We start from the raw sequence: 11711 nt of genomic DNA on the forward strand, positions 1-11711 counted from the left end.
CGCCCGGCCCCGCGGCCCCGCCCCGCCCGCTCAGCCCGGCCCCGCCTCCCGTCGCCGCCGCCGCGGGACAGCGACTCTGGTACCAACTGCACCTCCCACTGCTTGTCACAGATCGATCTGAGGCACTTGTCAGGTCAATACCTGCTCTTTTCAGGAGCACCAGACTTGTGTTCAGTGTCCTCATTGTAGCCCACGAATCCCTCTAGGTGTTAAATCAGCCTCCCTGTCCTGATTCTTCTAATGAAGAATTAGCATTAGTGTCAAACCTTGTAAATGAGATACACAAATTATCCTGGGAGTGTCTATGTTACAAGCTCAGTTTAGGTGTGTTGCTATCCCGAAAAATGTGGGAGGGAACAGTGACACCATCCCTGCAGTGCCAGGGCTGGCCTACATTCCCAGGAGAACTCTGGAGGGAGAGACAGAACGTTTAAAACATGAAACCCTGGCATCGCAATTGTTATTTCTAAATATGTGTTTCTATCTGATACAGTTGTTGGGGGGATTACTCTGGAGAGTGTTTTGTACCTCAGGCAGTAAGTCTGATGTATCAGCCTCCTCGTGAGCAGGAACCAGCACGTTCCCAAAAGGAATGTTATGTCAGACTCTGTCAAACGCAGCACGGAGGTGAGCAGGAGTGGTGCTTGTGCACAGCTGAAGTGAAGCACCCTTGGATTCGAACTGCTCTGGGAGATCTTTGTTGAGATGGGTATTTCTGCACAGCTTCTTGTGACATGTTGAATTTAGAGATGAGCTGATAAAGGCAGTGACACTGTTCTGTCGTCACTGAGCTTTTGAGGATTTCAAACCCCTTATTATTAAGTCCTAAATCTCTACCACTGCTTATGAAATGGATGACACCATATCGGTCTCTTTGAGGGAGCCATGGTCACAATAAAAATAATAAACTCAGTCATTTCTCTATGGAACAGGCACAACGTCACAGCAGTCCCTGTGCCTTTCTTTCCATGGAGTGTGTGCCTAGTTTGGGCTCTCTCACTACACCTGCACTAGGAAGCAATGCTGGGTCACGGCTCCTCTCCAGGGTTTTTCTGCACTGTCAAACTCTCCGTGTGGTTCAGTTGCACAGTTCAGAGCGACTCCCCAGTGGTGTCCCAATGGTGTCCCAGACCTTGCTCAGGACCAGCCTGGGCTTGGCAGGGGCAGGGCCATCTCTAACAGACAGAGTGGGTGCAATTACCCTGATCGGGAGAGTGAAATGTAGAACTACAAGAACACAGCCTATGCTGTGTCTCAAGGACAACACAGAGATCCTGGCCCTTCTCGTGGATGGGAACAAGGAGTAAAGAGCCAAAGTCCTTTCCCTGTAGAGTTATGGCCCTCTGACCTTCTCTGGACGTGCACCCCCAGGTGTGCTTCACCTCACCAGCCTTCGGCTGTTTAACCACTCCTTAGTTTCCCTCTCAGTAAAGGAACAGAAACAGCACCCTCTAGTGGGCCATCTAAAATAGATGGGGAGAGTCACTAACAGGAGACTTCTGTTGCCATGCACTAATTAAAAAGGGAGCCAGAAGACTCACTCAGACACCTTCCTTCCCCCAGCTAAACTTGGGCGACATAGGTCTCACTTTATGTGATTTTGCCTCTACCCAGTTAACTGAGTCCTAGGACAAGCCATTGCAATGTGCACGGTGTCAGTGAAACACGTACTAATGCAGTTACCTGTGCCTTTTTGAATCGATTCACTCCTGGATAATTACCTCTGCAGAGGAAAAAGCACGGGGCGGTAGAGGAGGGAGGAAGGGAGGGGCAAAGGAGTGGTCTAGAGGAATATGGAAGAGTGGAGGTGGGAGGCCGAAGACCGCGCACGCAGGGACGAAATGGCCGCCTGAGGGCGCCCTCAGGGGCCCGAACCCCCTGGGCCCCGCCCCGCGCGCGCCAAGACCGGGACCGGGACCGGGGGCTCGTCCCCGGGGGTCCGTGCCAGGGGTTCGTTCGCGGGTTCCGACCGGTGCCGCCTCTCGCCTGGCGGGATTGGGGCTGGGATCGGGACCGCCGCGGGCGGGAGGAGCCGCTCCGGGGCGTGCGCTGGTGCCGAGTCCGGCGCTGCCGCTCCCGCTCCGGCTGCGGCCATAGCGGCGCTGGGATCCCACCAGGGAACGGGACACGGTTCCGCTCGGGCCGGGGTAGCCGGGGCTGCGACAGGGCACGGGCAAGGGAGAGCGACGGCGGTTCCGTCGTGCCTCCGATGCTCTGCGAGCCCGAGCAGCTGCCCGTCTGTCCCTGTGTCCGTGCGTCCATCGGGCAGCACCGTGAGCACCCCCGGCCCAGGAACTGGCACTGACGGTGCCGCGGGTCAGGCACAGGCTGGTCCCAGCTCTGCCTTCAGCTCTCCCTTCCCTCCATGCCCTCAGAACTCATGGGATTTCAGTAACTTTTTACCCTCCAATCAATAAAGTGCAGCTTGTCTGACAGACCTGCCAGGTGAGATCTGACCCTCTCCTTCCTCTCCCCCCATTGCTCTGGAACTCACATTCTCCAATGGCAAACCCCGTGTTTGTGGAAGTCCAGTTGAAATATTTAATCTTTATTTCCACATGGGGAGGGTCCTTTAGTTCCACAGGGCCTTGCCACGTGAGTCAAAGCAGGGAAAGACTTGGGATGTTAAAGGTTTTATTGTCATGTGCTCCCCACTACACACACAGCATCAGGAGTGGACACCTGACAGACAGAGCAATGAGCTTGGAAGAAAGGAAATTTAAGGGTCCAAGGATTATCTGCACTGGGGGCTGGAAACCTCTGCTGAGCCACTGCCACTCTTCTTTCCTCTGAGGGACCCCACAGGGGCACCAGGATGTTGCCAGAATTGGATCTTCGGGGCCCCAATCACTTCACAGCATTAAATGGGTCAGTCCTGGGGATTCCTTATGGGGGGGCAGCAATTGCATGTGAAACTTTAATAGCCCACTGAGAAATGAGAGGCCTGTGACAAAACCCTGTCATCTTTTTAAAGAATACAAATCAACCATTTCTCTACAGCAGTTTAGTAGCTTAAATTTCCATTCTGTCCCTACAACACAGCATCTAATTCCATCTCTGGATTTGACCTTGGCAAAAACAAGAGTCACCCGCCCTCGGCGTAAATATTTAGTACATAAAATACTGTCAAGAAATCCACTTTTTAATAAATATCTGTAGCTCTCACTCCCCTATACAAGTCCTTTACAGCAATGGGCCGGAGGGAGCGTGGCCGGTGGGGCTGAGACAAGGTGGGGATTGGCATAAATTAATGATTGCAGTCGGATGCGCCGTGCTCGGGGAGGTTTGGAGGTGAACCATGCTGGAAAGAAACATCTCTCAGGCCTTGAAATCCATGCTTCCCGTCAGGAAAAAAATCCTCTCTTTGAAGTCTCGGCGGCGCCTGTTCTGCCTCTGGGTGCTGGTTCAGCACGGACGTGGGGGGCAGCTGGGAACCCCTTTGGCCTGGGACCAGGACAGCACTTGCAGTATCTACAGGGTTTCTGTATTTCAAAATCAAGCATCGCACTGATGATGCCCCAAACCCCCCAAGCCCCTTGTGCCAGCAGTTTAATTCCTATGCAAATGAAACCCCTCCTTTTATGCTAATACTGCTTTAAACACCAGCCCCTTGGAATGTCCACGGAGCAGAACAACACAGGTAAACAGTTGTGTGACAGCACAAAACTCTTATGATAACCCTGATTTCCTGCCCTGTCCAGGATTTACTCAACGGCTGCAAAGGTGCTTGTGCAACATCCCTTTCCAGGGATAGATAAGCCAAACAAGTCCTGAGGGCTCCCTTGGTCCGTGGCAAAGGTGTTTTGTCAAGTGTTGCTGTCTGGTCCCGCCTGCAGTGGGGCGTTTGTTTCCTCCAGGTGAGTGTTTGGAACCCAAAATCATGGGGGAGGGTGAGGTCAGGGCCGCCTTTGGGCCCAGACTGGACGGAGCCCTCAGCGATTCCTACTCCCTGCCAGGAATGTTATTTGGATTTCCTCTGTGCATCCCAGCTGGGCAGGGAACACGGGCCGGGAGGAGGCCGGAGCAACAGAAAGTGAACCAGCACTTCTTGTCCTTTGTATATCCAGGGGAGGAGCTGTGCCCTGCAGTGTCCTGCCCAGGGCACACAGTGCACTCCAGGTGTCCAGAGCTCAGGGAATCCCCCCCGGAGTGCCCAAAAAAGCCCCGTTTCCATGGCTGTCCTCCAAAAGCCTTCCCGTTCATCGATCCACAGGGCCAGCCCTTGGAGGCCATCGCTTCCCAAGGTGCTCCTCGCTGTTCCCGGAGGTCCTGGCTGGTGCAGGAGCCCCTGCTGCCATGTTCTCCACTGGCACTGGAGGCAGAGCCCTGCGAGGACCAAGGCTGCTACTGTTGGGAGGGGCCTGGTGCAGCAAAGCCAAGAGCCGGGAAGTCTTCCCAGCCGGAGGAGCTCTCCGGTGTGGAACGCCGCCGGTGCTTTTAGGCTCGGGGCTGGAGGGTGGGATGTGCCACTCAGCCTCCTCTGTCGCCGGAGGCGGCCGGCCCAGGGAACTGCTCCTGGGCAGGAGCTGAGCCCGGGGGGGCACCGCAGGGGTGGGCACTGGCGGAGCCCTCGGCAGGCTGCCCGGATCCAACGGTGTGTCCCTCTCGGTCCCGGCAGCTCCAGGAGGTGGGAAGGTGCTGCTGCGCTGCCCGCAGGATTCGCAGCACAGCTTGTGGTAGCCAGGGATGGAGCAGTACCGGGCCAGCACTTCCATCTGGCAGAAGATGGATTTGTCTCCCAGGCAGGGCTCGTCTGCAAAACAAACATCCTGGGGATGGGAACCCAGCCATGGGCACTGGGATGCCCTGGCAGCACTCAGATGGGCACAGATAAAGGTCTGCCCATGGCTCCTCAACCATGGGTGGCTCTGAACAAGCCTCCTGAGAAACTTTGCCCTGCTCAGACCCCACCAACACCCCAAAAATACCCAAAAAAACCCGCTGGCAGTTGGAAATGTCAGCACATTGTGTTTGCAAGGAACTCAAGACAGCAATTTCCAGTGCCAAACCTCCTAGAGCTCCCACACACCAGCCAGGTACATCCTACCCACTCCAAATCCCTGTCCTTCCAGCCTGAGGACATCATTCAGCAGCAGCATTAAAGCCAAGGGAACCTTCACTCACAAAAATTAAATCCCAAGCCTTTGGAGATGCCTTAAAATAAAAGACTGTTGTTGCATAAAGTTCTGTTTGGATGAAGTTTGGAGTTTTCCAGGGACCAACTGGAAGTGCAGAACTAATGGAAAGTGTTACTAGATGGGTCAGACCTGAGGTGCCCTGAAAGCAGGCATGTGCATCCCTTTCCTTCGGGAAAAGAACTTCCAGAGGCCACTCCCGAGGCTCTGAAATGAAATCAGCTTCCTGCATGAAGCAACGTCCTCACCTGTGCACAGGTGCTGCCTCACCATGTGCCAGGAGCGTGTACAGCCACCCCCTTCTCCTGATTTAAAATACCAACTGGAGCCTGACATCGGGGGGGTGAAAATCAGCTGAATTCCAGGGAAGTTGGTACCAAGTTCCTCCAGGGACATCAGTGGGGCTCGGGGACGATGGTTATTATTAGCAGATCCTATGGAATATAAACCTGTCCTTGCCCTGATCCCAATGAGCTCCCTTGAATCCTTTGCTGGTTCCTGACAAACTTGGCATTAAAGCAGCAGTTCTTCAGGGGAATATCCGTGCTCCATGAGGCACTGTGAGGCTACTTCAGCAGGCATTCAGCATGGAATTCTGGGCTATAGGTATAATTCCTCTAAACTAGCAAAGTTGGTACTGAAACCCAAATCTTGGCACCACATAGAAAACGATGTTTTTCCTGCTGCTGCATCAGTGAAAGCCCCCGGGCTGGGAAATTTTGGCAGTCAAATGTGCAGAATTCCATAAATTGCAGTAACCAGCATCACCCCAAAACAACAAACCAAGTCCCAAACAATTCCTTTTGCCTTTCCATAGTGACAGTGACCCTTATTTGGTCCTGTTCTCCCACGGTTCATTTTGGGGTATCAGTTTACACTGGTTTAGATTCCATGACTCCACCCACAGGGCAGAGATTTGCAGTTGTGCTTTTCTACTTCCAGCAGGTTCTTAAGCAAGTCATATACTCACATAATCCCTTTTTTTTTATTTTTTAGGTGAATTCTGCACAATTCATCCCCCATCCCCTATCCTGGCCAGGCTGGTGGGCAGCAGTTGGATCTGTTCTGGCAGAGAACACCCTGTACCTGCCAAGAGCTCTGTTTTTCCTGCCAGCTCCTGATCAGTGTCAGGGCCACCGTGAGGGAGTTAAAATCCAGATAAACCCCAAATCCTACAGAGTGAATAATCCAAAGGAAGAAATGCATTGTGGTCCCAAAAAGCTTAAAAATCTGCTAAAAATTCTATTAGAATAATATAATGGGATTCCCTAGAACCCTATTAATGCTCTTGGTTCCATTTCTTCTGTATTTTTATTCCCTCAATTAGCAGCTTGTAGAACTTATCCTGGAATTCAGAGGTTGAGAAGGGTTTGCTTTGGATGGACTTTCACCTCTGGCCCCAATTTGTGCAAGCACAACTTGGGCTAACACAGTTAAACCCTTTTTGTGCACATGTACAGGAGAGACCCCAGTGTAGGGAAGCACCGACTGCCTGGAGCTGTGACATCCAGAATTTGCCAGACCGAACACAGGAAAAAAGCTGGATTCTGTGCCTGACCCCACTCCCAGCACTGTGCTCTGCAGGCAGGAACTGCTCCCCCCACTGCAGCCCTTCCACCCGTTCTCTTACCATCACAGGGAGCGAGCTGGCAAACCCTCACGGACGCGGGCCGCTCCCCGTCGCACCGGTCCCCAGCACGGCACAGGACCTGCCGGCTCTCGGTCCCCTCCCCGCAGGTCACTGAGCACTGCCAGACACAGAGGGGACAGCTTAGGACTGACCACACAGATGAACTAAGGTCTTCCCTCCAAAATAGTCATCGTACCTTACAGAGGAACTCAAGTTTTACCTGAAAATTTTCCCTACCTGTCCACTACCGATTACCTCACTTTTACCTCAAAATGTTCATTCTCTGCCCTGGAGATTATCTCAAATTTAACCCTCAAAATTTTCCACAGATGTCCACTACCGATTACATCATTTTTACCTCAAATTATTTATTTTCTACCATGTAATTACCTCAAATTTAACCCTAAAAATTTCCCTACCTGTGCACTACTGATCGCCTTAGTTTACCTCACAGTAGTCATTCTGTGTGCTATAGACTACCTCAAGTTTAATTCAAAAGTTATCCCTCCTACTGATTACTTCATTTTTACCTCAAAATATTTGTTTTCTAAACTGGAGATTACATCAAGTGTTTCCCCTCCCCAAATTTCCCTACCTGTCTGTGATTGACTGCCTCAGTTTACTTCAAAGTGTCCCTTCTCTCCCCTAGAGATCACCTCAGATTTTCCTGCCAAAATTTTTTCCCCTCATTTTTACCTCAAAATATTCATTCTCTACCCTTAGATTATTTCAGGTTTTATCCCCCAAAACTTCCCTAACTGTCCACACCTGATTACTTCATTTTTACCTTAAAATATTTATTTTCTACCCTGGAGATTACCTCAAATTTGACCCCTCAAAATTTCCTGACCTGTTCAATACTGATTGCTCGAGCTTACCTCAAGATGTTCAGCCTCTCCCTAGAGATTGTCTCAGATTTTAGCCCCAAAAGTTTCCCTACCTGTGCAGTACTGATTGCCTCAGTTTACCTCAAAAATGTTCATTCTCTGCACTACAGACTACCTCAAGTGCACTCTAAAATAATTTTCCCTCCCGGTCCCCTACTGATTACCTCATTTTTACCTCAAAATGTTCATTCTCTGCCCTACAGATTATTTCAAGTTTTACCCCCAGAAATTTCCCTCCCTTTTCACGAATGACTGCCTCAGTTTACCTCAGTATGTTCATTCTCTCCCCTAGAGATTACTGAGCACTGCCAGACACCGAGGGGCAGTTCAGGACATTCCGTGTCACAGCACTGTGCACAGATCCCCACGTCCCAGCCAGCCCCTGGCACCGCTGCCCACCTGGGACCAGGGTCCAGCTTTCCAAGGCGCAGGACACGGTGCCCGGTTGCAGGACCGGCGGCTCTCAGGGCGATCCCCGCTGCAGAACTTGGCATGGACGGAGCGGTTGGTGCCGTCGGGAAGAGGCTGGATGCAGCGCACCGTGCGTAGCTGGTAACCAGAATTGCCACAGGTTTTGGTGCAGTGTTCCCACTCATCTGCTGCCCAGCTAAAAGGAAAATGGAGTCAGATACCATCATACCTGTTGTCCAGCTGTGTCTGCCCCATCCCTGGAAGTGTCCAAGGCCAGGTTGGATGGGGCTTGGAGCAACCCGGTCTAGTGGAAGGTGTCCCTGCCAATGGCAGGGGAGTGGAATGAGATGAGCTTTAAGGTCCTTTCCAACCCAAACCATTACAAGGTTTTATGATATAAATGTATATATATGTGTGTGTATATATATATTTAAAATATACTAAAACCAGCCAGTCAGATCAGTACCCATTCTTACACAGGTAGAAATTCCCCTACATGTTTTCTCCAGGAAATATATCCTCCTACATATATCCTCCAGGCTGGAAAGCCGTCACCATCCCACCACATTCATCCCACCCAACGTGGCTGGAGCAATCCCTGCTCTCTGTGCCTGGCTGCACTCACAGGGGCTCCGTGCACTCCTGCAGGTTGCACATCCTACGGATGGGCTTTGGCTTTTTGCTGCCTTCACAGAAGCTGCGATGAACCATCTTGTTGTCACTCTTCCTGCGGCACCCGTATTTGGTGTACTGGAACCCTGGGAAACGTGTCAGAGAAATCAGGAAACCCACATCCTTGTCAGAATGTTTGGTTAAATAGGAGTTTCCTGGCCTGTTAAATGGGTTTACAAGACAATATATTTTGGGGGTTGCATTGCCCATTCTTTGCCTAAGAGCCATGGACACGCCATTAATACAAATACTTAGGAGCATCAGTGTCTGAGTATGGACTTCCAGAGTGGCTTTGGGGGCTGAATTTAAACATCTAAAAAGGCCTTTTCCTTCCTAAGCTGGACGTGTGACACTCGGGAACAATCAGGCACTTCAGGCATTTAACAGCTTGTGCTGCTGTTAATAAAGGAAGGCCAAGAATCCTAAATCATTCCCTTCCCCCAATCTTTTTTGTAATTTGTCCCTTGTTACAGGTGCCCCATCCCTTGCTCACCTCCACCACAGGGTTTGGAGCACTGGGACCAGCTCTTCAAGGCCCACTCAAAGGTGTCCGTGTCCTCCCGCAGCACGTTGTTGCTGTGGATGGTCGGCACCGAATCCTCGTGGATGATGTATTTGTAAGTCAGGCTGGATCTGGTGTCGTTCTCCCGAGGAATGATCTACAAATAACCAGAATAAACCCAGAGCTGTTACTGACTGCTCTGCAAAGCAAAGACACTGAGCTCTGAACGATCCTTGAGGTCCTTTCAGACCCCCAGCCCTGTGTTCCCAGGGCTCGAGGCGTCACCCACCAGCACCACCACGGCGTCGTGCAGAGGCCCGTCCGTGTGCAGCGTTTCGATGTCGTCCTCGATGCTGTATTCCCACTGCACGCCCAGGTCGATGAAGGATCGGGATCTGGCCTCCTCCCCTTTCCCGTTCAGGATATAGTGTCCTGTAGCCTGGTTCTTGATTGCTGGGAGGAGTGAGAGCAGAGCCTGTTGTGCCTCCACCACAGCAACTGGGGTGGCACGGGGAGGGGTATTTCCATCAAGGTGTGAAAATACCAGATTTTCATCCCATTTTAATTTCCTCTACGCACACAGGGGTGTCCCAGATGCTGAAATCCATAAGCAAAGAACTGAGGAATTGGAGCTTGGGTTTGGGTTCCTGCAGCACACCTCACCAGCCAGGCACAGTGGGGATTACTATGATGATGATTAGGGGCCAATTCATTAGCAATCTGAATCACAGAATGGTTTTGATTGAAAGGGACCCTAAGGATTATCCCATTCCAACACCCATTTAAATATGGACTCCCATTCTTTTCTTCCGGACAACTTGTTCCAATACACCATAATAATAATTATTGATACTGAATTTGATTCATCCCAGCCCATTTCCATGTGCCAATCTTTGGTTAGTAAACATGCAAACTCGGGTCAGTTTAATATTCTGGAGGATTTAAATGAGCAGTAGCTGTTTGTTTGCTGAAGTGTGAGACTGCAGGACTCAGCCCTGACCATGCCATGTGGAAAGCCCACATTTACCCAAGCCCTTCTCTGGGTTCTCTCATCCCTCGGGTTCTCCATCAAGAGCACCCTGTGCTTCTCCTCGAGGCTCGAACCAAACCTGAGCAGAGAAACACTTACCAAGGAAGTGAGGAGAGGCCTCGTCTTCTTGGATAAACACATGTCGAGCCCCAGGAGGGATATCAAACATCTTAAGGTACCCTTTGGCACGTGCAGGGTCAGTGGAGGCAGCAGGGATGGAAAGAGAAAGGAACAGCCATGGTCAGGAGCGCAGGGCACGGCCCAGCTCTGCTTGCAGGAGAGGGATCCACCAGCAACCGAAGAGCAGGGCTGGGAGACACGGAGCCAATCGGTATGGAACGTGTGGGACAAGCCCTCCCTGGGCTCTTCTCTTCCAGGGAGAGAAGAGACACCAGTTACAGAACAATTTGCCACTTCCCAGCTAGGATCAGTTTAATATTTACAGCCAGGCTGCTACAGGCTGGATCTATCCACAACTCAGGTAAAAAGATGTTCCCTGTGTTCCTCGGGACATGAGGGCACAAACACAAATATTCCTCATAATTTTCCCAAATTACTCCTCAGCCAGGGTTAGAAGCCCTTGCACTGACCCAGTGTGTTTTCCACCTCCTTTGTCCCAGACAGGGAAACACTGTGAGCTCCTCTGGGCAAGGGAAGGGATTCTCTGCTCTTCCCTTAAACAGAATGCTTGGAATTAATGCCCTGGGAGACCAATCCAGTCATTCCAGTGACTGGGGGTCACTTTACCAGCATAAAATATAATTTACATTGTGGTCAAATGCATTTACAGCACATCTGTACACACCTGGCCAAGGTGACCAGTCAGTGTAAGTCGGACCAGTGACAATCCATGGGGGAATTTTAAGTTGCATACTTGCAGATTTCATTTTCCAGAAACTCAAACTCTTTTTGGCACTTCTTGCTTAAATGTTTCTCTGTTGGAAGAGGTCAATTAGTCTTTTTATTGACCAGATTGCCAAAGTTAGGGAAAAGCAACCGGCATTCCCTGAACACCTCGACCACTTCCATATCCTCCCGTAGTCACAGGGGCTGATGGGCAGCAGCATTCCCTGAATGGGATCAAGGGGTGGTGTTAAGCCCATTACTGTCAAAGTCTGAAGGACTCTGGCATTATCCTGTGTCCATGAGTGTGACACAGAGCCCAGAGCCCCCAGGAACTCCAGCCAGCTGCAGGCAGATGTTATTCCTACCGAGCTTTTTGGGAGTGCGGGTGAAGGTCCCCTTCACGGTCCGGCAGTGGGAGTCATCCCCGCCGCAGACCCCGCACTGATCCTCGGCCTTGTTGGAGCCAATTTCCTTGTCACAGCCCACTTTCTGCAGAAAACAGGGAAAGACTGGGTATTATGAGAGAATTCTTCCCTGTGAGGGTGGGGAGGCCCTGGCACAGGTTGCCCAGAGGCGCAGTGGCTGCCCCATCCCCAGA

The 11711-nt window shown here is 51.4% G+C and overlaps 1 protein-coding gene across 5 annotated transcripts in view; it reads right to left on the reverse strand.

Annotated features, from left to right (window-relative positions):
- Positions 1-2617: 2617 nt before the first annotated feature.
- Positions 2618-11711, reverse strand: part of ADAMTS3 (ADAM metallopeptidase with thrombospondin type 1 motif 3) — a 69072-nt gene continuing 59978 nt past the window's right edge. For all 5 annotated transcript variants that reach the window (XM_017837964.1, XM_017837962.1, XM_017837965.1 and 2 more), the window contains 8 exons: positions 11479-11602; positions 10367-10447; positions 9527-9690; positions 9229-9394; positions 8689-8821; positions 8052-8259; positions 6766-6883; positions 2618-4753 (listed from right to left, as the gene is read on the reverse strand). In XM_017837964.1, coding sequence (XP_017693453.1) covers positions 4200-4753; positions 6766-6883; positions 8052-8259; positions 8689-8821; positions 9229-9394; positions 9527-9690; positions 10367-10447; positions 11479-11602 — 1548 coding nt within the window. In that variant the 3' untranslated portion in view covers positions 2618-4199. The remainder of the gene's footprint in view (positions 4754-6765; positions 6884-8051; positions 8260-8688; positions 8822-9228; positions 9395-9526; positions 9691-10366; positions 10448-11478; positions 11603-11711) is intronic.

This window comes from Lepidothrix coronata, unplaced genomic scaffold, assembly GCF_001604755.1.
Source record: "Lepidothrix coronata isolate B3197 unplaced genomic scaffold, Lepidothrix_coronata-1.0 Scaffold318, whole genome shotgun sequence".
NCBI classification, from domain to species: domain Eukaryota; kingdom Metazoa; phylum Chordata; class Aves; order Passeriformes; family Pipridae; genus Lepidothrix; species Lepidothrix coronata.